The sequence below is a fragment of the Astyanax mexicanus genome, chromosome 20, assembly GCF_023375975.1.
Source record: "Astyanax mexicanus isolate ESR-SI-001 chromosome 20, AstMex3_surface, whole genome shotgun sequence".
NCBI classification, from domain to species: domain Eukaryota; kingdom Metazoa; phylum Chordata; class Actinopteri; order Characiformes; family Acestrorhamphidae; genus Astyanax; species Astyanax mexicanus.
The window spans coordinates 26,944,102-26,968,195 of NC_064427.1; the positions used below are offsets into that span (position 1 = coordinate 26,944,102).

At 36.4% G+C, this 24,094-nt stretch overlaps 1 protein-coding gene across 8 annotated transcripts in view; it reads right to left on the bottom strand.

Annotated features, from left to right (window-relative positions):
• Window positions 1–356: 356 nt before the first annotated feature.
• The window catches only part of tpm2 (tropomyosin 2 (beta)), a 35,846-nt gene continuing 12,108 nt past the window's right edge, over window positions 357–24,094 (bottom strand). Inside the window, exons 1-8 of one of the 8 annotated variants that reach the window (XM_007255298.4) lie at window positions 19,396–19,786; window positions 14,990–15,123; window positions 14,780–14,897; window positions 13,193–13,263; window positions 11,906–11,981; window positions 8,280–8,342; window positions 8,043–8,112; window positions 357–1,579 (exon numbers count right to left, since the gene is read on the bottom strand). In XM_007255298.4, the coding sequence (XP_007255360.1) occupies window positions 1,497–1,579; window positions 8,043–8,112; window positions 8,280–8,342; window positions 11,906–11,981; window positions 13,193–13,263; window positions 14,780–14,897; window positions 14,990–15,123; window positions 19,396–19,527 (747 nt within the window). In that variant the 5' untranslated portion in view covers window positions 19,528–19,786 and the 3' untranslated portion in view covers window positions 357–1,496. Of the gene's footprint in view, window positions 1,580–4,939; window positions 5,499–8,042; window positions 8,113–8,279; window positions 8,343–10,171; window positions 10,248–11,905; window positions 11,982–13,192; window positions 13,264–14,779; window positions 14,898–14,989; window positions 15,124–19,395; window positions 19,787–24,094 lie in introns of those variants that run through there. The other 7 variants (XM_007255296.4, XM_007255297.4, XM_007255295.4 and 4 more) reach the window with 7 other exon arrangements.

Genomic DNA, 24,094 nt, shown 5'->3' on the forward strand with positions numbered 1-24,094 from the left:
ACATATTTAATGTAAGTTTAATACAAGCCATACATATAAAACCACAATGTAAAATCAATGCAAATAAATTAATTAATTCTGACACCCGTGATCAACATTGTTTAAGTGCATTAGTGATGGAAAAAAAATCATGTTGATTCAACGTCCTTTTGCTATCTGGGAATATAAGATTTTTTGTTCTGTTAAGACAAGTAATGATATTTGACCCAGAATGTTGGCATACAACACATTAAATATAATATTCTCCAGTGAAAAATGATCATACATACTTTACAAATTACGTTATGAACATAAAGTAATATGTAGACATGACAAATAGGTCAATAACATTAGGTTGAAATGATTCAGACAAACACTTGTATTCAACATTTTAATCATCTTTAACAAAGAGCTTACACAACTGCATAGACAGGTGATGCATTAAAAACAGGCTGTAATCAATAATTAAGGATTTGTTGATGAGACATTCATTCATCAAATTTCTTCGTTTAGAATACAGTAAAAGCCATCTTTCAATTTACATAAAAAAACGTTTATTGTAAAACATTTTGTTTTCCTGATTCCTTTAATACCAAATTTAATAAAAATGTAAAGGGAAAAAAATGAGTGAGAAAAAAATAACCGTTTTCTGAAACTTCATTCAAACATCTCACAGTAAAATACACAAAAACACAAATCACATTCAGGAGTCAACTTCATTTGAGGTGGAAAATGATCTGATAGTGGATCAACATGATACTTTGGCCATTGCAGTAATTTTTGGAGTAGAAATCATCACTGGACCAACTTCACATTTGTAAAGAAGCATAGAATCGCAATATTTGTGTCAATCATCAATCACACATCAGATGTGATCACCAGGAAGTACTATTTAATTAAGAAAATTAGATAATCTTTTCTTTAAGTGCCTAAAACAGACCTAGAGCCTTCTGTTTTAAGTGTTAATTAGGAGAAAACATCCTGTGCTTAATTTACACACATGGAAATCAGTCCATATTAAATGTTATATTAAAAATACATTTAAAAAAAAGGTTTGGATAAATTTTGTTCTCATAAAACTTTGGAATGGTTAAAAGCGCTTGGGTTGGAACAGTTAACCAGTTATTAAAGCATTCTTCTTCAACATGAAAGAGCTAATAGCTCCCTGAATACAACACTTGTTAGTAAAAAGATGCAAATTAACTTTGGTCACATACTGGTTAGGCTGCTGTAATGAACCTACTTCAAGTCTACACTAGTAAAGGATGTGTTACTGATTTTCTACAAGTACAGATAAAGCCTCTTATTGGACTGGTAGCTAAAAAACTTTTCACGGGACATCAATCTGCGAGAATTAAGTGGCAGAGTGTAATTTCTGGACATCATTGTTTATAAAACTGCAGCTATTAAGACCTTACCCCTGTGAGGGATGTGTGCACATAGGCAGAGGTGCTTTGGGCTTCATTGGAAAGCTCTATGCCGTGTAAGACTCTTGTTTGTGACGCAGCGTTCTTGCTTTATAAATTGTTCAGCTCCATTAGAGTCTGGTCCAGCACTTGGTGGATGCCTAGGTTCTCCTCTTTAGCCTGGGCTAGTTTCTCTGGTGATGGAGGAGAACAAAAAGGACAAAGTGTAAAAACAAGATGCACAATCTGCTGCCAGAGGCAAAAGAACAAAACCAAAGAAGGAATGGGATGTTCCAGTTGAAATCCAAGCTTCAATGAGTTTGCAGCAGTTTTACATCAATCAAGAATTACAATAAGACCACTTCTTTGTTTCCTTCTGTTTCTCTGCATAAATCATTATCCTCCTATCACCCTGTTCTTCAATTGTTAGGACCAACACAGAGCAGCTATTACAGTATTTGGGTGATGGGTCATTGTTTTGTGCTGTGTGTATGAGTTGATCATAGACAGCAGTGCTGCTGGACTTTTTAAACACTTTTCACTCACTGTCCTCCACTCTTTTAGAGACTCCTTCCCAATTGCTCCACCGTATATATATTAAGTCATATAGAGACTCTAGTACTTTATTAGTGGTCACAAAACACCTACAGGACACTGTTGGTGGAATATTGTTAGTACAGCAGTGACATTCAGGTGTTTAAAAACTCCAGCAAAAATGCTGCATCTGATCCACTTGTTCCAGCACAATACTTCAGTTTGTATAATACAGTTAAATAAACCTCATTTAAAAAAAAAACAAAAAAAAAAACAGTGTAATTTGCCACATCATGAGAATATTTGATATGATACACACAGTAAGTTACTGATTTGTGCTGTGGTTGCTTTTCATGTGACTGTGAGCAGAAAGGGCATTCTTGTCTGCTGAAGCCTCTCTGAAGCTCTGGGCACTGAGAGAGGCCTTCAGTGAGCAAAATGTCAGCTCAGGTTTAGATTTCACTAAACACAAAAGACCAACACTGCCAGCCTGGCGATGCACTGAGCTGTTCAGCCAAGAGTAATTCAGGCACTCTTCAATGGCATAAAGTCATTAATGCCTTTCCCTTGGTCACAGTTATCACTTTTTGGAGTCATTTCTTACTTATAGTTAAGTGACTGTGAAACTTTCAATCCTGTCATTCTATGTCATAAGTGTAGCATGATACAATGATTGTTTTGGATTCTGAATTATTATATGAATTGGATGAACATTTTTTTGCAGAAAAAATACAACTAAAAAGGATATTTGCGGAAATCTGTTTTTGAAGAAAACTTTCTTTTTTTTTCCAACATAAAAAAATAGAAAAGTTAAAAGGTTTAAAGTGCAGACATGTAACTGCTGATGCAGAATATAAATTAATGATTTACAGTTATTGTATAAACGTAATTTATGAAAATATACAATATGTAATGTAATAATATTTAAATAGTTTAACAAAACAATACAGTAGCTTCTCTGCTTAAAATGTCTCGAAGACCTCTTCTACCCAAAATACATTTGTCTTGTACATTCTGATGTGGAGTTATGCTTGTTTACTTTAATTAGTTATATATATATATATATATATATATATATATATATATATATATATATATATATATATATATATATATATATATATATATATATATATATTTTTTTTTTCTGTAATAGCCAGCTACCTAAATAAATAAATAAATAAATATAGCAGCACATTCATAATAAAAACAAATTATTATATGCAGGATCATAAGAAACAGATTTTAGTTTTAGTCTTTGGAACACTTTGCTAGAGAGACTACTGTAGCACAGTTGTAATACACTGTTGTAGGTCAGGAGGGCTCATTAAAATCCAGTTTAAATATATGTAACAACAAATTTAAAGCTGGCCATGGCATCACTTCTAGCCTGAGTAAATGCCTGGTCAAACATAAAATACATCTAAAAAAGGTATTATCTGACAGCCTGAAAGAGGACAGTTTTGGGAGAGGAGGAGCTGGTAAAGAGCAGTTTTACTTTGTGTGGTGTGTAAAATGTCCTAAATAAGTAATAAAATAAGACATTACATTTTGTGTTATTATACAGAGAATAAAGCACCAAAAAAGTACTGAGTTCTTTCATTACAGTTTGAAACGTGATCAGTACCGAACACTGAAGGTTAATAATTTTCCTATCCATTTGGGGAAAATAAAAAACTTTCCTTTAAAAGACTTGAAGGAAAATGATGGTGTATTTATAAGCTTTTAAACAGTATGGTATATTTTAAATGATTAATGTACATTTAGGTATGTCTTGAGCAAAAGTTATTTGTCTTTGCAGCCTGTCAAGTTTTTCTCATGCCTTTTTATCTTATAAAGCTGAAACCAGCTGTGATTACATTTTATGCCAAATTTATATATATATATATATATATATATATATATATATATATATATATATATATATATATATATATATATATATATATTATACCAAACAAAGTAAGCGCTGACCCACAATTCATTTCACAATTTACCCACTGACACAGTTAATGATTTCACTCTACACACCTTGCAGTGTGCCGTCTCTAGCAAGGCTGAGTGTCGGCTACTAAAACTAGCATAAATCAGTACAAGCAGCCTTACTGCCAGTTTCTGCTCATCACAGTTAGTCATTTCAGATAACAGTACACAAGCGGAGAACTGAAGAGCAGCTTCATCTGGAGAGGCTCAGCTGTTGAGCTCAGCTAGAACTACTCTCAGCTCATTACTGAGAATGTGGTTTTTCTCCAGCGTCATTTGGCAGCGATCTGTGGCCACAACATCATCGAGCACCGAGTACAGGCCGAGCCAGTGCCAAGAGGATGGAGGGACAGGAAAAGGAGGAAAGGAAAAAAGAGAGAGAGAGAAAGAAAGGGAGGGAGGGGTTAGTGCAGTTAAACAGCAGAAGACATCGAAGAGTAGAGCAGGAGCGAGGGCATCAACAACTGGAGATTCTAGAAAAGGGAGGCAGAACTGCTATACATTCATTTCAATGTACACTGATCAGCCATTACATCAAAACCACTGCCAGGACAAATGAATTTTCATTGATATTAAATATCATAGCTATTAAATAGAATTAATTTTTCAATTGTTTTCTTTCATCTGTTTTCTCTTTTTTTGTTCTATTTTACTTATAAGAATTTAAATAGTCTTGATCTTAAGATACTTTTTAAGTCTGTCCTCTTGTTAAAAGGACATTCTAAGCTTCATTAAATTATATTTATTTTTATGCTTTACTTAACGTACAAACATCCAAAAATGTGTGTACATTCAACAGGTTTCTTCAACCAGAACAAAAACTCAAAGAGGCAAAAGGTTATTTTTCTTTTTTTTTTCATCATAAGTCACTCACCTCTCTTTATTTCTAAACAAATAAATAATTTAGCTTATCTACTAAATAAAATGCCACTTGAATATTATTGGCAGTCAACTTCCATCCAAATTCAACCCAAAACTGGAAATAAACAATAGCATAACTGGAAAAAAACAAAGAAAAACAAAGGAGGGAGAAAAGATAAGGTTTTTTGCCTTTTATTACAGAGGGAGAAAGCACTACAGAAACACAAAGAACATAAAAGGAACAAATTCCAGTTGTACCAGAGGTGTAAACACTGACAAAGCTCAAGAATAGAAACAAGAACGGCTAAAAAGACGAATAAAGGAAAAGAACACAGTGCAGAAACCTCCAGATACAGCAAATAGAGGGGAAAACAGAGGAGAGGACACAGAATGGCACCTTGGGGTACGCCTTATCAAACTCATTTATTCAGAACCTAACTAGCTTTAGGGAATCTGTTGCTTAAATATGTGAAAGTGGGATTTTAACTGAACAGTGGAATGGAGGGAAAACAAACAAAAAAAGAAACTGAGAATGACGATGAGTGAACCCCCAGGTGTGCCAGACGAAGGAAGCGCCAAGGAAGTAGAACTGAGGAGACAGGGACGATGAGGGAGGCAGTGGTGGAGAGAGAGAGGAGAGGAGACAGTGCATCTAGAGAGTAGTCATGTCGTTGAGAGCCAGATCCAGCTCCTCACTGAGGGCTTTACCCTTCAGCTTCTGAGCGTACACCTCGTCTGCATTTCAGTCGCAGACAGAGAGCAGACGAACAGTGAATGGACAGACACATGAGACGAACAGAACGAAACAGAACAGTGGAAAAAGAACATAGGGTCAGACAGAGAACTGGGGTTTACACAACCCGACCTTTCTCTAAACTTATAAAACTAAAAGAAAATCACTGTAATCAGCCGCTAAACTGAGCAACATGTCAAACATCTGGCCTGGCCTGACTTACATATATACATATACAGCTCTGGAAAAAAAAATAAGAGACCACTTAAAAATGGTGAGTTTCTTTTTTTTTTTACCAAATTGAATATTTCTTTGGAATATAATCAAGAAGAAAATGGATGATCACAAACCATCAAAATCAAGCTAAACTGTTAGAATTTTTGCACCAGGAGTGGCATAAAGTTATCCAAAAGCAGTGTGTAAGACTGGTGGAGGAGAACATGCCAAGATGAATGCAAACTGTAATTAAAAAACAGGATTATTCCACCAAATATTGATTTCTGAACTCTTTATTAACTTGTTTTTTGAGTTCTGAAAGCTCTGCATCTTTGCTATTTTAGCCATTTTTCATTTTCTGCAAATAAATGCTGTAAGTGACAATATCTTTATTTGGAATTTGGGAGAAATGTTGTCAGTAGTTCATAGAATAAAACAACAATGTTAATTTTACTCAAACATACACCTATAAATAGCAAAATCAGAGAAACTGATTCAGAAATCTTCCTGAGCTGTACATCAAAGAGGTTTCATTCTGCACCCCTCACAATTGGCAGTACACATAACTGATACTTTCCAACCACAAACAGCATGCGCTCAATAACCAGGTATCTACCCTCATAATGCTCAATATGTGCTGTTTAAAAAGAAAATACATAATACAAACCTATGCTGGACCAACCAATCACACATTATTCCACATCTGCATGCCACCTGAAGCTGTCGTTAGTACTGTTTAGTTTATTCAGTGTAAATGTTAACAGCTAATCCATAACTTCAGCATGTTGACATGTGCACAGTTAATCTTCTGTCTTTACTGTTACCACATCAATCATTCGGCCAAAATTAAAAACATGTGCATAGCAAGACTCCAGTCACGTTAAAACTTGAAACAAAGGATTTCTAAGAGCAGTACCTACACTAAGTAGCCAGTTTAATAGGCAAACCAGTATATCAGCCAGGTTTCCATCCAGAAGATATCCACAACTATGAAATAATTAAGTGTTTCCATCCACTATAGTTACGCAGAGGCTACCTACCATGATTAAGGGCGGTATTAAAACAAGATAACTGTAGAGATTTAAATCAGTCTTTTAGCTTTTAACTGAATTATCTTCCCAGTCATCATCTTTTGTATAACTGTGTTGTTTGCAGTTCAGAGACGCAAGACAGAATCAGCAGTGGCCCACCTCAAACAGTGTTCACCCCCACATCTGGAAGTGCAAACACAGTAGACAGTTCTGCGAGAGCAGTGCAGAGTCATTTTACAGACAAGCTTTGGGTTTTTCAGCTTTGGGCGTCTAAAGCGATCAGATCATCTGCTTATTACGTTTCTTGCAAGCTGGACGCTTGTGAAGTATAGGATAGTAAGGAAATGGTTGGCGTAATAGTTCATCATCTCTTTTTTAGGCGGAACAGTTTATTAGCTCTTTTTCACATTTTGGCTAACATTTCCACCTCATACTAGGATAAATATCATTTTGCCTTTTGTGGAAAGAGAAAATTCTGGCCCTGCAAAAACCTTGTATCTTAAAATGCATCAAATTAACAGAATAAGGAAAACGGAAAAAACACTCAATGGAAGTCAATGCAAAAAGAACCTTTGGTATTTGGTCCAATTGGTCCTTTCGTTTTTAAAATAAAAAATACATTTAAATTCTTGAGTGAAAAACTGGAAAAATTTAGGAAAAATCTTTCATGACTGCGACAATATATCGACAATATACTGTTGCATACCCACACAATTTATCAGCCCAGTCCACACCACTGATGGAAAGTGACCACCACAGAACCAACAATAATCTTTTAACAACTAAGTACTGGACCATTCTCAGCATTACCATGGTAGTGTCTTAGTCGTGACACTACCATGGTAATGGCATGTTAGTTACAGCGCAGTTGCTGGGACTTTTAACTACTATTTACAGTAAAGCACACTACAATTCAACTGTACAACATATAACTGATATATAAATGAACAACTGAACAAACAAGCGTTAATATAACTAAAATATATTGTATTGTATGTTATTAATTATGTGCATAACAACTCTAAATCTTACAACTGTAACTCAAAGCACACCAATCTTGCAGCACTTTAAACCAACCCCCTTTAAGGTACTTTAGGTACTTCTTTGTTAATAATATACACAATTGTTTACGTTTTTCAAGTGAAAATAAACATGCCATAAAAAACAAAAATAACAACAGGGAGAAACTAAAATGTTAATGAAATCAGGAAAAGAACAACATTCCTGGATCAACAATCTGGATGCAGTTAGCAATCAGAATCTAGGTAGAACTGTTAAGAGGTAAAGTGATTTACATACCTTCCAAATCATCAATGGTCTTCTCCAGCTTAGCCACAGACCTCTCTGCGAACTCAGCACGAGTCTCAGCCTAGGAAAAAGAATATTTGAAAGTCGGCCAACAAACCGGAAAGCAATTAGGACGGCACCAGACCGTGAAACAGTACTTTCATACGAGTCAATGAAACACTAGACCTACAACCATATATTTCTGAGAATTCCATCAGTGTGCAATAAATGCTTCAGCAGACTGCTTACCTCTTTCAGTTTCTCAGTGAGCACTTTGATTTCCTCTTCATATTTGTCTTCCTTTGTGGAGTACTACAGATCAAAGAGTTGGGAAATCGTTATTGACGTGACAAGAACAGCTAAAGCTGAAGAAGAATAATGCAGTTTTGAAAACAGAGAGAGATTGCAGGGCAGCCTACCAGCACAGAGAAAAAGCAGTGAAATAAATAACACAATGCGAAATGACTGAAAAATAAAAACAACAGTTCTAAGAGCAAGAATTTTAGATCTGCTTAGGGTTCTACAGATTATTCTAAATTTAGGCTTATTTATATAATTGAGATGTGTATAGAGGAATTGCACTGTAGAGCAAAATGGCACAATGTCATTTATTAGAAGAAAAGAAAATCCAAAATGATCTGTCTTCAGTTTTATATATGATGTTGACTGGTATAATAATAATGGTATACAAGATATTTTGGACTGCATGTAGCTAAAAAAATACATTTTAGGTCAAAATATGTTCTTAAAACTATTATGAAACAATCATTTCAAGCAACTAAATGCTTCAGATGCACCATTACAATCCTGATTGTGTAAAGGCATCTGCTCTGATCTGAAGGAGTTAATGTGTTTAGGTGTGTTTAAAGTATTTTTCTATTTTGGTTTGTTTTCATACAGAAGCTGTGTCCCAAACTGTGCTCTATTTACTATAGAGCACACTACTTTGGGGTTCAAAAATGTAGTGCCGAATTTCAGTGAACTATAACATTTGGACAAAATATTGTAATATATGGTGTAAACACAGTGTATACTATAAGATATGGAATAGCCATTATTCACTGCGATAATTTGATAAAGTGTCACAAGAAACCATGCAAGAATGTTCTTTTCTCTTAAGAAAGTAAATACAGGAAGAGGGCTCTGTGTTTTGGACTTTTTTGGACCGTTTTTTTCTGTAGTATTATCTAGATAATATACCATTATAAACTGAGTTACAGGAGCTGTTAAGCTCAAATTTGCAGAGTACACCTAATAATTGGGTCGGATTGAGGTTGAATCACATTTTCACTACAAATATTATGGCTTCAGAGTTTGTTTGGGACCAGACCAAGACCATTAATCCGCATCTGAGTGTGGAAGAAAACTAACCAGAGTCTTATTCAAGCAGAATAAAAAGTGTAGGTGAGAAAACACATTTTTACATTGACTGAATTATTCATATATATTTATTTTATTTATAAAGCATTTGCTTGTGAAATGTTTCTTTTTTCTTTATGTGGATTCACATAATAGTGTGACAACAGATTACACTCTTCAATTGTATTTAGATTATTTTAGTGTGATTCATCTTTTAAACATTTCCCAACGCACCCATAAAAACCTAAAATTAATAAACTAATAAACAAATCTACATTTTTACCAAACAAAATGAGGAAAATATATTCTCTTTTTCCAAATTTCCTCAAATGTATTTCTTAAAGACTCATTAAGAAAGTGATTCTTTCCATTACAACATTTTCTATACCAATTCTCTATAAATTGATTTGTTTTGTGTAACTGCTTTTCTTGCAGCTACATGTAATATGCTATAAGTTATAGAGTTGTATCTTTGGGCTTTCAATGTAATCTCACACTATAATTACAGATATTACAATAACATTAGCAGAACTACTTATGAAAGGCAGAAAGTGAACTATATTGTAAGTCCTGGGGGAAAGTAGCTTCTTTCCTTTCTTCTCAAGTTCTCAGCCTTCTGTTTTGTGCTTTGTCACACTTGCTGCTCCACTAATCATCTCTATGGTTACCCAAACACCTAGGCCCAAGAGTGTGTGCATGGGCTCGTCACAGTCATTTGGAGACCATGTTGGCTTCTTTACAGTAATACAGCCCAGTAATACTGCTGCTGCTGCTTCTCGTACCTTTTCTGCCTGGGCCTCCAAAGACTTCAAGTTGTTGGTGACATTTTTCAACTCTTCCTCAAGGTCACCAGATTTGCTTCGCCATAGCAAGAGAGGTGGAAGGAAAAAAGAAAGAAATAGGGAGAGAGAGAAAATGAGAGAGCACTTTAAGAAGATGAAGAGAGCAGAACTCTAAGCAAAGGAGACCCCAACCTAATGAAGGAGCAGGTGTTGTATTTCTGATGCTCTGGACCCAGTCTGGTATTAATGTCATACAGCTGTGAGAAAACTAAATGAACAGTTCAGTCTGTAAAATGAGATGTGGTCCTAAAAGGCATAATTCTAATAAATAAAGAGAGTGTTACTTAATACACATCATTTTACAACATGCCACAGTGCCCAGATTTGCCTGAAGATAAGACACTTTGACAATTTGAGTTGATGACACTTATGCAATGTAAGCCAACTCTATATGTGGAGGCTACATTTAATACATTTCATTTCATGATACAGGTGTTATGAATCAATATTTTGAGAGGCTATGCAGTAAGCAAGATGATACATCTAATTTTAGGAAACCTTGTTTTCCCCTAAATTATGACACGAACATATACAAAAAAAGTTTTATTCAATTTTATCCAATTAGAACACTAGGATCTTAAGACTATCTAGTAATCAGTATAAATGCAGCACAAAATAAACCATTATGGATTACCAATCTTTTTATGTATTTTCACTTTTTATTAGAAGTCGATATATTGCATTTTTAAGAATTTAATACTGTATTACAAAACATCTATACTTTAATATATATCAATATTTTCTTATGCCACTAATTTAAATGCTTGCCTGCTATTAGGACAAGTGGTAAAAATGGCCAAGACTGTCCTGTCCTGTCCTATGTGATGACCTGAATAGTGCATTCACACGTCTTCTCAGTTGGTTGAGACAAGTGTTTAGATAAGGTTTAAGTCAAACATATATATATGAATATATAGTTAGTTAAAAATGAGAATTCCTTGTTACGTTTTACTGTATGTATGTTTATTTGCATATGTTCATATCATATGCAGTGCTTTCTTCAGGTAAAAACACTCATATTACTGAGACAAATTAATTAGTGTCATTTGCTTTGGCTTTTTTTTACAATTAGATTATGATATGGCACTGTAAAATGATGTGTATGTATCTGTTTAAATAAGCATGTCTTTATGAATTATTGTCATTTAAATAAAGACAGATCCAGATCACTCCAATGGCTTTACAAACCATTTATCACAGCAGTCATATCTAACTTTGGGTGAAGCATCACTGAATTAAAAATTTTTTGGCTTTTTAAGCCTTCCAGTAATTGAGCCCTTGCAACAAATAACCATAGATCCACCATTCTTTTCTACCAAAATGTGCTTTGTAATACTTATATTTCTTCATTCCTAATGGTAGTTTATAGGTAGGTAATAAAATAACTTAAAAAAAAAAACAATACAAAAAATAATTAGTATTTGGTTGATACATGATTATTTGTTAAAATAGCCCAATTATTAAGATTTTGCTTGGTTGGGGCCACCTTGCCTTGGCAGCAGATGCTTCACCTATAACACTTCACTGAAAGAAAGAGATGGAGGTGGGACTCAAAGCACAGTAGCAGAGTCACCCAGAGCAGCGAGAACTTTAGAGAGTTTTGGCAGGAAAGGAGGAGGTAAAGAGTTAAGCGTTAGTGTTCAGGGTGCTGGAGCAACAGTCACTCAGCAATACCTCTTCCTCCCCGCACATCATGGATTTCAAATTCTGGTCCATGAGTCTAAGCTCCTCCTCCAGCTGCCTGGATCGACTGGGTTAGTCCAACATGGGCGGGACATGGGGAAGGGGAGGGGGGGCAGGAAATGAGGAGCCACAAATGTGGTGTGTCCCAGGGTGGGGTGCATTGGTGCATGCATTTGGAAAACAAAGGAAGACTGTGGTTAGTGCACCCCAGAGGTTTTCACACTTGAACTTCTTTTTCTCAACACTGGGAGGGGGTGGCTGAAGGACCACAGGCCACAGGTAAACAACATGATTATAAAGTGAACTAAATAAGGGTACTGCCAATTCCAAGACTTGCAAACGCAGAATTCACTATGATTAGTGTAATTTATTTTTCCTGTTGCCTTAGAAGTCCTTTCAGGCACCACAGACGTGCATCATGTTGGGTAACTGTTCATGCAAATTATATAACCACAACAATGAAGGTTGAATATACACACACATACATTATTCTAAGCCTAGAAACTGTCAAAGAAATTTTAATGATTTAACACTACCATTAAAATTAGTGATGCACCGAAATTATATTTTTATTCAAAACCTAAAACAAAACATTTAGTTGAAGGTCTTCAGTAATTTGGCAATTTTGTAACATTGCATAAACTAAATAACTCTGAAATCAATATTTGGTGGAATAACCCTGTTTTTTAATCACAGTTTTCATGCATATTGGCCTGTTTTCCTCCACCAGTCTTACTGCTTTTGAATAACTTTATGCCACTCCTGGTGCAAACATTCAAGCAGTTCAGCTTGGTTTGATGGTTTGTGATCAGGTTTTGGCCTACAATGGTCTAGAGCAGTTTAGCCTGACTGCTAAAAGCCGTGCCCAAACCACAATGTCGACAGACACAGCAGCCAGTCTCGGCCGGGCTAGAACGGTTTGGCTGTGATGCTAAATACCAGTTTTTCTGAGCTGGATTACTCTCAGAATTAATGACAGATCAAAGTCCTTGTCCGGCAACAGGGCATCCTTGTTTGGTATAATTATTATTTTTTTGCTTATTAAGTAATTATTTGGTCATTTAATCTTTGGTTTTCAAATATTCGCTGCATCCCTAATTAGAATGCAGTCAAAAGTGTCATGCACAATCATGCCTGAAATACTGGAGTAAGAATGGGTATAACGGGTATACTAGTGTTTAATAAAACAACATTAGTCTCAGTAATTCGAGCCCCTAGGTACATGCAGCAGCTGAGCTGCGGACATGTCTTCTGATGTTGACAGTAAATAATACTCACGCCTCAGCCACCTCGGCACGCTCTTCAGAACGCTCCAAATCACCCTCAAGGATGACCAGCTTACGGGCCACCTGCAGGTAACACCGAACAATCTCTTAAACACACGCAGCATTACAGGGACAGGAGCTATATAGAGCTAATGTTTCTCAATACTGGAACTGGAGGCACATTTTAGTGATTTCCCTGCTTCAACACAACATTGTGACTCTGACTGGTACATACTTCCATAAAGTAATATAGACCTCATATATATCAACTATCAACTGCATTGTTTATGATGCATTTTAAGTAACACAATACATTGCAATTTTGGTCAATACACTATCTGGGCAGCGAGTGTTAATTTACCAGGTAAAAATCAGAAAAAATATAAATAAATAGTGATTATTCAAAAAGTTGTGTTTTTCTTGACTGTGTTCAATAAAAATCTCCAAATCCCTACTCATGGTAGTCTAGTATTCTTTATAGTTATCATACAACACTTTTGATATACCACGCTGGGATTTTAAATGTTGTAAAATCAGGTAAGCTGGGTGTCCAGAATTCTATAATAGTTCTTCAAACTAGCTCAATACTTTCTATAAAATTCTTGTTCATTTTTATTGCATTTATCTTTACAATTAAAACCTCTCTTATTGCTAAGAAAATATATAGTTTAATATATCTGAACTCTGTTGCCTCAGACAGTCAATGGCACCCTAATGTTCTTAAACAGGGTGAATCCTCCCAGGCTAATCCGCTGGGTTGTAGTGTGTGGGGCCTCTTAGCAACACTAACCTTAAGCCCATGCCACGACTAAACACAATATGTCACTTAAGCCTATAGCTGCACACAGACAGAGTGTGAGATTTCACCACGACAGGGTGTCAGAAATTGTCTACATTTGACCTTAGTGATTTTAAACTTTCAATAGTAATTAAATGACGGGGATATCACATCTAGATCTGTTCATTAATGACTAAAAACCAACAAGATGAACAACAACATCCAGTGAAAGCTAGTCTGAAAAATAAAAAAAACACACATGTGCCAGAGGATCAACTCAACAGACTTTGATTTCCTGAAACTGTATGAAAGCATTAGAAGATGTAAAAGGAATCCCCCCGGCAGGAAAAGTTAAAAGCTATGGAAAATGAACAGGCATTGAAAAGCCACAATGTAAGCATGTGGACCAGTTCAGTGCCCTGGGCTACAAGTTGAGAGAGAACATTAAAGCATAAACACAACAGCATAGCAAAGATTTAATAAAAGTTACATTACTAAAAGAAAATTAAGATATATATATATATATATATATATAAAACGTTTTTTTTTTTTACAAGCCATTGATTTAGGTTAATTAAGTAATAAACACTGAATTGGTGAGAAAATGTCAATTATATGCAAAAAACAAATTAATCTTTAGTTGTTACATCAGGGGATTGCTTGGCAATGCCCACACCTCACATTTTAAGGTGTTATCTTGTGACAATACTAGTTGTTGTCCAATACATTTTTGCAAGTCAGAGTATTTAAACCATCTTCTTCTGAGCTAAAATGTATAAGTATAGGTAGAAATCTTGAAGTATTGAGCCCTGAGGTACGCACCTCCTCATATTTGCGGTCAGCCTCTTCAGCGATGTGTTTGGCCTCCTTCAGCTGCATCTCCTGGAGCTCCATCTTCTCCTCATCTTTTGTCGCTCTGTTCTCTATGACCTTCATTCCTCTGTAAAACAAAGATAAATAAAATACAGACATGCATGGTCAGTTTAGTTCAGCTGGTTGGTTCCTAACAAACACACACTCAAATATACTCACCTCTCGCTCTCATCTGCAGCTTTCTCTGCTTCCTCGAGTTTCTGAAGTGCGGTGGCCAATCTCTCCTGGGCTCTGTCCAACTCTTCCTCAACCAGCTGGATACGTCTGTTCAGGGAGGCCACCTCTGCCTCTGCCTACAAGACAATGCAGAGAACACCGTTTTTTTTCTACAGAACAGACACTTTTTAGCTTTTAGCTACAGTAACAATGCATAGCATATGTCTAAAAGTGTGTATTATGAAGAGAATATGATAAAATCTAATTCTAAACAGAATCGCAGTTTTGAAAGTCAGTTTCTGAATGTTTTTTTTTTTTCTAAGACTTTTCCCCCTACCAAAGCAATCATTAAATCATCTTGGGAACTGGTGGTTCTCAAGATATATATACCACTAGACATCCCCTCATGGGACACTAAAGAACATTTTTCTTCCTATGATTCTATTTACTTTTCAGACAAATGTCAAAATGTAAAGTTCCTTTGCCCCAGGGAGAAATAAACCAACCCCCTACCTACTACACTAGCAAAAAAACTAACCGCTCTCAGCGTAAATATGACGTGTCTGGGAGTCCCTTAAGCAAAGCCATGGACACTTCTGCTCTTATGGGAAATAGGAAAGATAGGATAGCTCAAGACAGGCTAATGAAAATGAATGGAGAAGCAGCCAGCACTGTCTAGGGCTGTGTTGCATTGTCAGGAGCTAGACTACATCTTTCAAAGGCATGCGTCCTTAGGGAGTTGAAGACACAAGTCTACGTATACCAGCTGTGTTAAGGCTACTGTCCCAGTACCCAAGACACCACACACAATGTGAATCTCACACAGTGCTGCCTTGTACGCTACAGAGATTAGCGAAAAACTTTACCTTCTCTCATGAATTTAAAGAGTAATGCATTGTTTGCTGTGCTAAAGGATGGCCTTGATTACACACAATTGGCTGTTTATGTGCAAGTCTGTGTGTTTAATTGCTTTAATTTCCATTTACCTTTAAAAGGTATTTATATAGTGCTATTCACAACATCTCTTGTAACAAAGCAGCTTTACAGAGATCAAAATCCGTTGTGACTGTGACAAAAAAAAAATACTCCCACTTAGTTCAAGAGAAGGAACCACTGATAGATGGAGATGAAAATGGGTCTTGGATTGGATTTTTCTGAAACATCTTTCAGAAAATAAAGGAATGCTTAAACACAAGTTTGGTGCATTGTATTGGTGATTAAAAAATCAGATATTAAAATGGGAAAAGTTGTTACAATTTGAAAGAAGGAACTGTAGAGAAAACTGGTTAAAATTACCAGAATTGTTTTGATTTCATGGTTATTAAGATAAATATAGTACTGAATACCCCATTGTACACATCTAATAATGGCAAAAGCCTTCTCTACTCCAGGTGAGGACAAATGAGGCAGATCTATGAGATGGTGGTGGTGATGTTGATGATGATAGAGCTGATTAGAGCATGGAGTTCAAATTCCAGCATTCCATGTTTCCCACTAACACATGGGGAGTGGTCCAACCAGCACAAAGAGCCAGTGTTCCTCACTCCCCAGTAGAAGACAGCTAATCAAACACCCATTCTGTCAAATCCTCTCATTCTGAGCCAATTCCAGTCAGATTCACCAGAGCAGCTGTGGAATGCCACAAATGGCATGGCAAATATTTCCAATGGCTGAAATGACTAATTCACATTAAATTATGCAGTTTAATTCTTAAAATATCTGTTCAAAGATTATTTTAAATCTGTAGGCCTATGTAAAGTATTGAGAGGCATCTGTTTCACCAGCCTTTTACTAAATACTGAATCTTCTAACGAATTAAACTCAACTATTCCAGTCACATTTGCCTGACGTCTTTCTACAAAAAAGCCAGACACTAAATCTCTGATATATGAGACGTTTGGACAATCCCAAGGTCTTTTTGCTTTGAGGCAATGAAGAGAGCGCAGGAAATGATTAACCTCCTGCTCTCTGGGACCTGAGCCAGGTTGACTCAAGCCAATAGACAAGAAGAACTAGGAGGGGACACAGGAAGTGGGAGCAGGTTGACTAAACAGTTCGCTTGTCACTGGGTCCAACTATTAACGTTCCTACCACAGCAAGAGACAGACTTTGGCTCTATCGGTCTTTTGGGCTGTCTACAGCCTTAAATATAACATCTATTTCACAAAGGCGGTTCAGGCAAACCTGAAAAAGTAACAGAGTCAGACTGTGAAAGAGAGAGCTAGCTAATTTGATCATGTTAAATACCCAGCCTGCGTCTGTGTGAGCAGAACGAGACAGTGTTAGATAGAACAGCTTACAGCACCTCACCCTAAAAATGCACTGATGCTTTAAATCATAGCATGACAAAATAAAAACTAATCAGATAAAAAGAGTCATAATAACTAGAGTAAAATCAGTACCTCATTAATGTTCAAAATAAAGAAATAATATCAACACTTATGACAATGAACATGACATTAAAGGAGCAGCAGCATCAGCATGTATTGAGTTTTTGGATATAAGCAAATGGAATCATACCACAAGATTCCAAACAAAACTATTGTGGCCAAAATACTCTCAGAGAAAAGCATTTATATTTAAACAAAAATTCAAACTTATCTTCAGCTTATTTTTTCTTCAAGCTACCAACGGTAAGTTATTAAATTAATAGGACTGATAGTGTAGTTATATATAGTACGTTTTTAAAATGTAAAATCATTGTACAGAGTTCATTAACATTAAAAACTTATAGCAGACCACTTGTTTCATGGTTAATATGTTGGAGATTGCAGGGAAACTGATAAATAATTTTAATTTTGATAATTTAATATTTTGTCCCCTCTTAACTTAGTAATATTACTGATGCTTCTCCTTAATAAGCAGCGAGATTACCCATGTCGGCTGTTAAATACGTTGTGTAACAAAAATTATATATTTTTTGGTTACAATTTAAAAAAAGGTCTCCAAAAAAAGTCATGTTTGGGTATTGGTATTGAATTTAAAGTAGCATATTGGTACCAGTATCAAAAAAATGATACCCAGTCCTAGTGGTGAGAACCTTTAATGAGGGTAAATAAATTGTGTTTTTGAGAATAGTGTTCACTAAACATATTTTAAAGCGACAGTCTGCGAGTTTTGGGGCTTTAGTGACATCTCTGTTGAGAGTGTGTATTTGCCCAGAGCATGCATAAGAGAACTTCTAGCTCATACAGGGGTAAAAAAATGGAGCGTGAAATTCTGTTTTTGAGCATATTGTTTTGTTCATGAAATAAGCAAATATATCCAACAAACCAACCTACAAGACCTACCACTCTTTTTAGTTTTACATAAAAAATATATTGCACTATATGCCTGTGCACTGATACATTTGACTAATTAGAGTATTCTGTCCACATACAACTCAGAAATACTACGTTAGTTAGCAAGCTACTGATCTTTAATGCTAGCTAGCTAACCTAGCTAACCCTAATTAGCGTCTCCTGTTGATAAGCAGCAAGCAGCTCGCGCACGAATCACCTGGCAACCTAGTAACTTGATCTGCACAAGCCCAGCACAGCAGCTCTCTGTCAACAGCACAGCTAACGCTAACTAACAAGCTAATCTTTCTTATTCACAGTACTAGTGCTATTTTTAGCTGGATATCCTCCTCTACAGCAGGGTTAGCAATAGAGCACAGGTAGGCAGCGTTAAACAGCCTACATCAACTCAGCAGCGACGGCTCCTCCAGCCCCCGCCCCCCCAGGTGTTCTGTCGAATTGTGCTACTCATCGATACGTCCTTTTACTACCAGTACGCATGCGCACACCCACATTTTTAACCCTTTCAGACCCTGTATTTTATTTTTTATTTTTTTATTTTATTTTAGATGTTGTCCATCAGAACAGACCATGAACAAGTTTATAACCCAGTAAAACAGGAGCTTGGTCCCATCCACTGCAAAAAAACAGTAGTACTAGAGCCACTGAGGGAAAGTAACAGCTATTTTTTTTAATTAAATATTTTATATATAAGTTATTGCATTTATTTGCTACATACATTTTATAGAAAAAAGGTTTAATGCAAGGTTTAATGTTTTTATATGTTTTTTAGTAATTCTGTTTTATTTGGGTGCATTAAACAACCGGAGCCTTCTGGTATTTTTTATGTAAATGTTTTAAATGTGTAAATAAGAACAGCTAATATTAAAACTTATAACAAGATTTAAAACAATAAAGAAAAATACGAATCACCCCTTCATTCCCTCAAATGTGCCCTTATATATATTAATTCAGGCTTTCCCAATATCCTACCAATTAAATTCAACAGCAAGCATTTTCTTATATGAAGCTTTTGTTCTGGTATTTGTACGCTTAAATATAATTACACTACGGTAGCACGATTTGGCAGAGTAGCACAACTCGACAGAACACCGGTCCGGGTCCTCTTACCCGCTCCCTGGCGTGCCTCTCCGCGTCCATCTCCCTCTGCAGCGCCTCAGCCCGGTCCTCCGCCTCATCGGCCTGCTGCTGCAGAGACTGGATTTTCCGCTTCACGGCTTCGATAGACGTTATTCCAGCCATTATAAACAAGTGACCGAATCTAATCACCAGCTTTAGCTTTAATACAGACCCTCAGACTGCACTACAACCTCACCCCGACCCCCTGCTGCAGACCTGGACTAAAGATCCGACTCCTTCACTCTAAAATTTAAACGCATGTCCTGCAGCAGCTCCCGGTTTATAAGCTAGGCGTTATTCTCTCTGTGCACTCTCTCTCTCTCTCTGTAGTCTGCTAGTTGCCCCGTTCCCACACTATAGCTGGATAAACTGCCCTGTAGAGAAAAGTTGCCCTCTCAGGCGCCCCCAGACTCCGCCCCCTTCTTATCTGACATGACGTCACGAGTCACAGGCCACTCACGTTTTAAAGAAATGGCCCAGTTTAGTTTTAGAGTTCAGACTCTCTCATACTGGTCGTGTAAAAATGCAAAGACATGTATAAAGCACTAGACTTGAGACCCAGACTTCAGTAAGGAACAGTACAAGTGCTTTATATACAAAAGTGACTTAAGTACAAAAGTGACTTAAGGAAATACTAAATTATTTTTAAAAAATTGTACTTAAGCATTGCAAGTAGTTTTTTGTAAAATGTAAAGTAAAAGAACAGTACTGTATTCTGTAGTCAGACAAAATACATTTCAGGGAGGTAGCCCCAGACCTGGTCTTGCTCCCCCAAAACACTATTGCAAACTGTACAGCAGACAAGACTTTCAATGTTTTTATTTTTACCAGACATGGATATACTTTAGAGCAGTCAGAGGACATTTTATCTGACTTGCGGGCATCAGGGAGCCGTTATTGATATGTAGTAGACTCCCCCGACTTCCAGGAGACTTGGCAAGTTTGTGTAGTTATTACAGAAATTAGTGGAAAGTTCTCAGAGTGAAAGGCAGAGAAGGAGCACCGATGTCTTCTTATAAGATCAGCTTGATCACATGATTCACTCAATGATGAGCAGCTTCATCAAACCCAGTGACAGTGCAGAGCATCTACCGCTGTGGCTTTAGTGATAATGTGGGTTTGGAACAAAAGTGTCAAAAGTATTCCCATTCATTATTTAGGTAGAAGTAGAAGTTGAGATATCAACTCAAGCTTTTTACTCAAGTAAACTTATAAAATATTGGTTTCAAAACTACTTAAAGTGTAAAAGTAAAAGTAATGTAAAAGCTTAGTGCACTACACATTCACATCCAGGGTTTCTTCTAAAATCAGACAGGGTTGGATGATATGGTAAAAATCTATATCTACTTCAGTTGATATGATAATATTTCGATATCAATATATACCGTATAAAAAAAACGCCACCATTGTTGTATGTAATCATGCACTGATAGAGCTGAGTGATACAGTAAAAAAAAATTATATAACTATTTTATCATTATATCATGTTTAAAGACATTTTTAGGATACACAGTATGATACACACGCAGACAAAATGCATGAGCAGTGGCAGATATTTAATTTTCTCTGTAGATCATCCAATTTAACAGGATTTTTTACATTCTGTAATAAAATATACAGTTGTGTCAGGGTTTTTTAAGTACTGGTGATGATACCCTTGATATGCTGTATTGCCAATACAGTAAGAAAATTTATCTCAATGTGAAAAAACCTCATTATATTTTCCAGTTCTAAAACGAAGGCTATTAATTCTCTTCAAAAGATGTATTCCTTAAAATATATTTTTAAATCCTTAACATTTTACATTTTTAGAGGTTTGTTGATACACAAATCTGTTGTGAGAATTCTAGGTGTTTTTTTCTGTGATTTAATATTTTCATATTGATGTTAAGATTACATAATATTGACCGAAATTAAAAAAAATAATTGTGATACAAATTCTGGCCATATCATCCAGCCATACGCCTATGTTAAGCCTTATAGGACAGTAATAATATCTAGCAAAAGTGTAAGATGGATGGATAAATGGATAAATGAATACTTTATTGATCCTGAAGGAAATTTAAATGGCCAATGTGACCAGTTATAAACCAGTTGTACGAATTGTTAGCGGTTTCCCACCAGCTTAGTGTTACTGTACTAATGCACATTCCGACGGCCTGCTGACATTGCCCAGTGATCCAGTTGAAAGTTACTCACCCTTTTGAAATGTATTAATGTAGGTATTCAAGCTTACAAAAGCATTAAAAGTGATTCACACATGCCTCTGCCTTTGGAAAAGCCACACTCGAGCTGGAAAGCATTACTTCGCTTCACTGTAAACAAATGGCCGCATTCTTCCAATTCTTTTCCTTCTTTGGTCACATAATAATAATACAAAGACCCGCGGGTGATATCCATCACTCTGCCGCACACTCAAACAATCCCATATATTACCAGGCTGTTTTTTTCCCTTTCTATGCATGCTATGCTGTGCTATGCATGTTCTTGTCTTTCAGTGCAGTGGTTTTCAGCTAGCTGTGGCCTTAAACGCCCAAAAGGCCTCCCTTTTATTTATGGAAGATTACATTTACCATATTTTTAATGTAAAGAATATGTTTGTTCTTTGTTCTGTTTTTGCATTAAAAATAGAGGCGATTATTTTTTTAAATTGCATTGTATACTGAGTTATTATATATGAAATATGGCATGTAATACTGATAAAATGTTGCACTTTAATATAAAATCCTTTAATGTCCATATATTTATTTAGGCTTGTGAGATTATATGTTTATTTAAATGAGACATCAGATAATCTGGATTAAAGAGAAATTAACTGTACTCAAACACTGGAATGGAACCTTTAATTAATTTCAACCACAACAAAACCAAACTGCACCACTTTAGACTAATCTGAAGACGTTCTGTCACATTAAACTTACTAAACTAAACTGGCAATGTAAAGTGATAAAAGTCATGGGATAAGGGTATGGCTTGGTAAAGTCCACACCCACACCTGTATAAGTTGTGAGGTGTTATCTTGTGAGTGAGACTGAACGACACTTGCTTAGGGCAAGGTGATGCGAATCATTGAGTGATAGTAGATGACCCACAGTGGACAGTGCAGTGGGTGGTAATGATCATTTCTAGCCAGTGGCATCTGGCTAGAAATGTCCATGGGAACAGACAACCGACTCTGGCAGAAACTCTAATACATCCACATTCAACAGAAGAGGAACCAACCACATATCTCGCAGATCAGTACAGCATTCCTTAGCCTCCATGGGACACAATTCTAGTTCCTGTCCCATTACTTTTGGACATGAGGACAAAGCATTGAGCTCTGATCAACTGAGATCTGAACTCCACAAGACATTTTAGTAACTTATGCTAGAGTAGCTCATCTGCAGCAGTTGCACCCATGACATTGGGCATCCATGACCCTGCTGCCAGTTGACTGGTTGTCCTTTCTTGCTGCATTTTAAGTAGGTACTGACTGACCTCTGCATACCGGGAACATTTGGAGATGCTCTGGCCTCCAGCTGCCAAACCATCACAAACTGGTTCTTGATAAGCTGTCTCAGACCTTTACTTTCACCTATTTCTCTCACAGTGTGCTGCTTTGATGAGCCCTGAAGTGACCTGTTTATAATTTACTGACAGCAGGAAAGGGTTTGCTTTAACTGGAATAATGTTAAGAGGTCATGCGATGAAGATTACGAATTGGGCGAGAACGTCAGTGGAAAGGGTGTTATCATGGATGGAACACTCGCAGGAAAGGGAGGCAATCCTGACACACACTGTTCAGCATGAGGTCATTGCAATGCATTTTGACTCTAAAATGGACTGACTGAAGTGAATATCTATAAATTCACTACTGACTTAAAACCATTCAAGTGAAGTGAATAATGAAGGGGTGGTATATTTGTAGGTCTATATCTTGGGCAACAAGTGAACAGTAAGTTCTTGAATATTAAATATTAAATAGGTAATTTGTCAAAAGGCAAAATTCCTTAACATCAAGCATCAAGTAGTTTCGTGATCCAAGGAAGGACAACTAGCGGACTGGTCACAGGGTATTAATGGGTGTCAATTATGGTCCTCATAGAGACTCGGTCCAATTCCAACTGATGAGCTAGTGAAGCACAAACTACTAAAAAAGTAAGTGCTGCCTTTGTCTTGACAGGTCAGAGCAATTTTAGCAGCACACCAGAGGGACCTACACAATTTTGGGCAGGTGGTTTTAATGTTATGGATGATATTGTGGTGTATATCTGTTGCTTTATAGTGCAGGACTTTTTACACTTTAAAATAGCCTATTTTAAAGCTTAGTAGTCCCTTAAACATCATTTTTTATGTTAGTCTGCTAAATGGTAAGAAGGCATGGCTACACTTAGGAATTAAGTGACTGACAGCCTTAATGGTCATCTGCAGGAACTGTATTGTGTACTTTTTTCCATTACATGGGGTGCTTGAGTTGTAGCGGTACTTACAGGAACTGTATTTTGGCTATCGATTTGATGCATTAAACTCAATAAAGGCAGACTGAGATGCTTTGATGGGTCTACCAAATGAGTGGGCGAGTCTAGGTCTGCCTCTGATCAATACTATACTTGGCTCTGGTTATGAATTTGACAACATCGTGGACAATTTTGGTTTGATTTCTATAGAAAAGATGTAAATAGTACCACAGCACCTATGTTTTGTACAG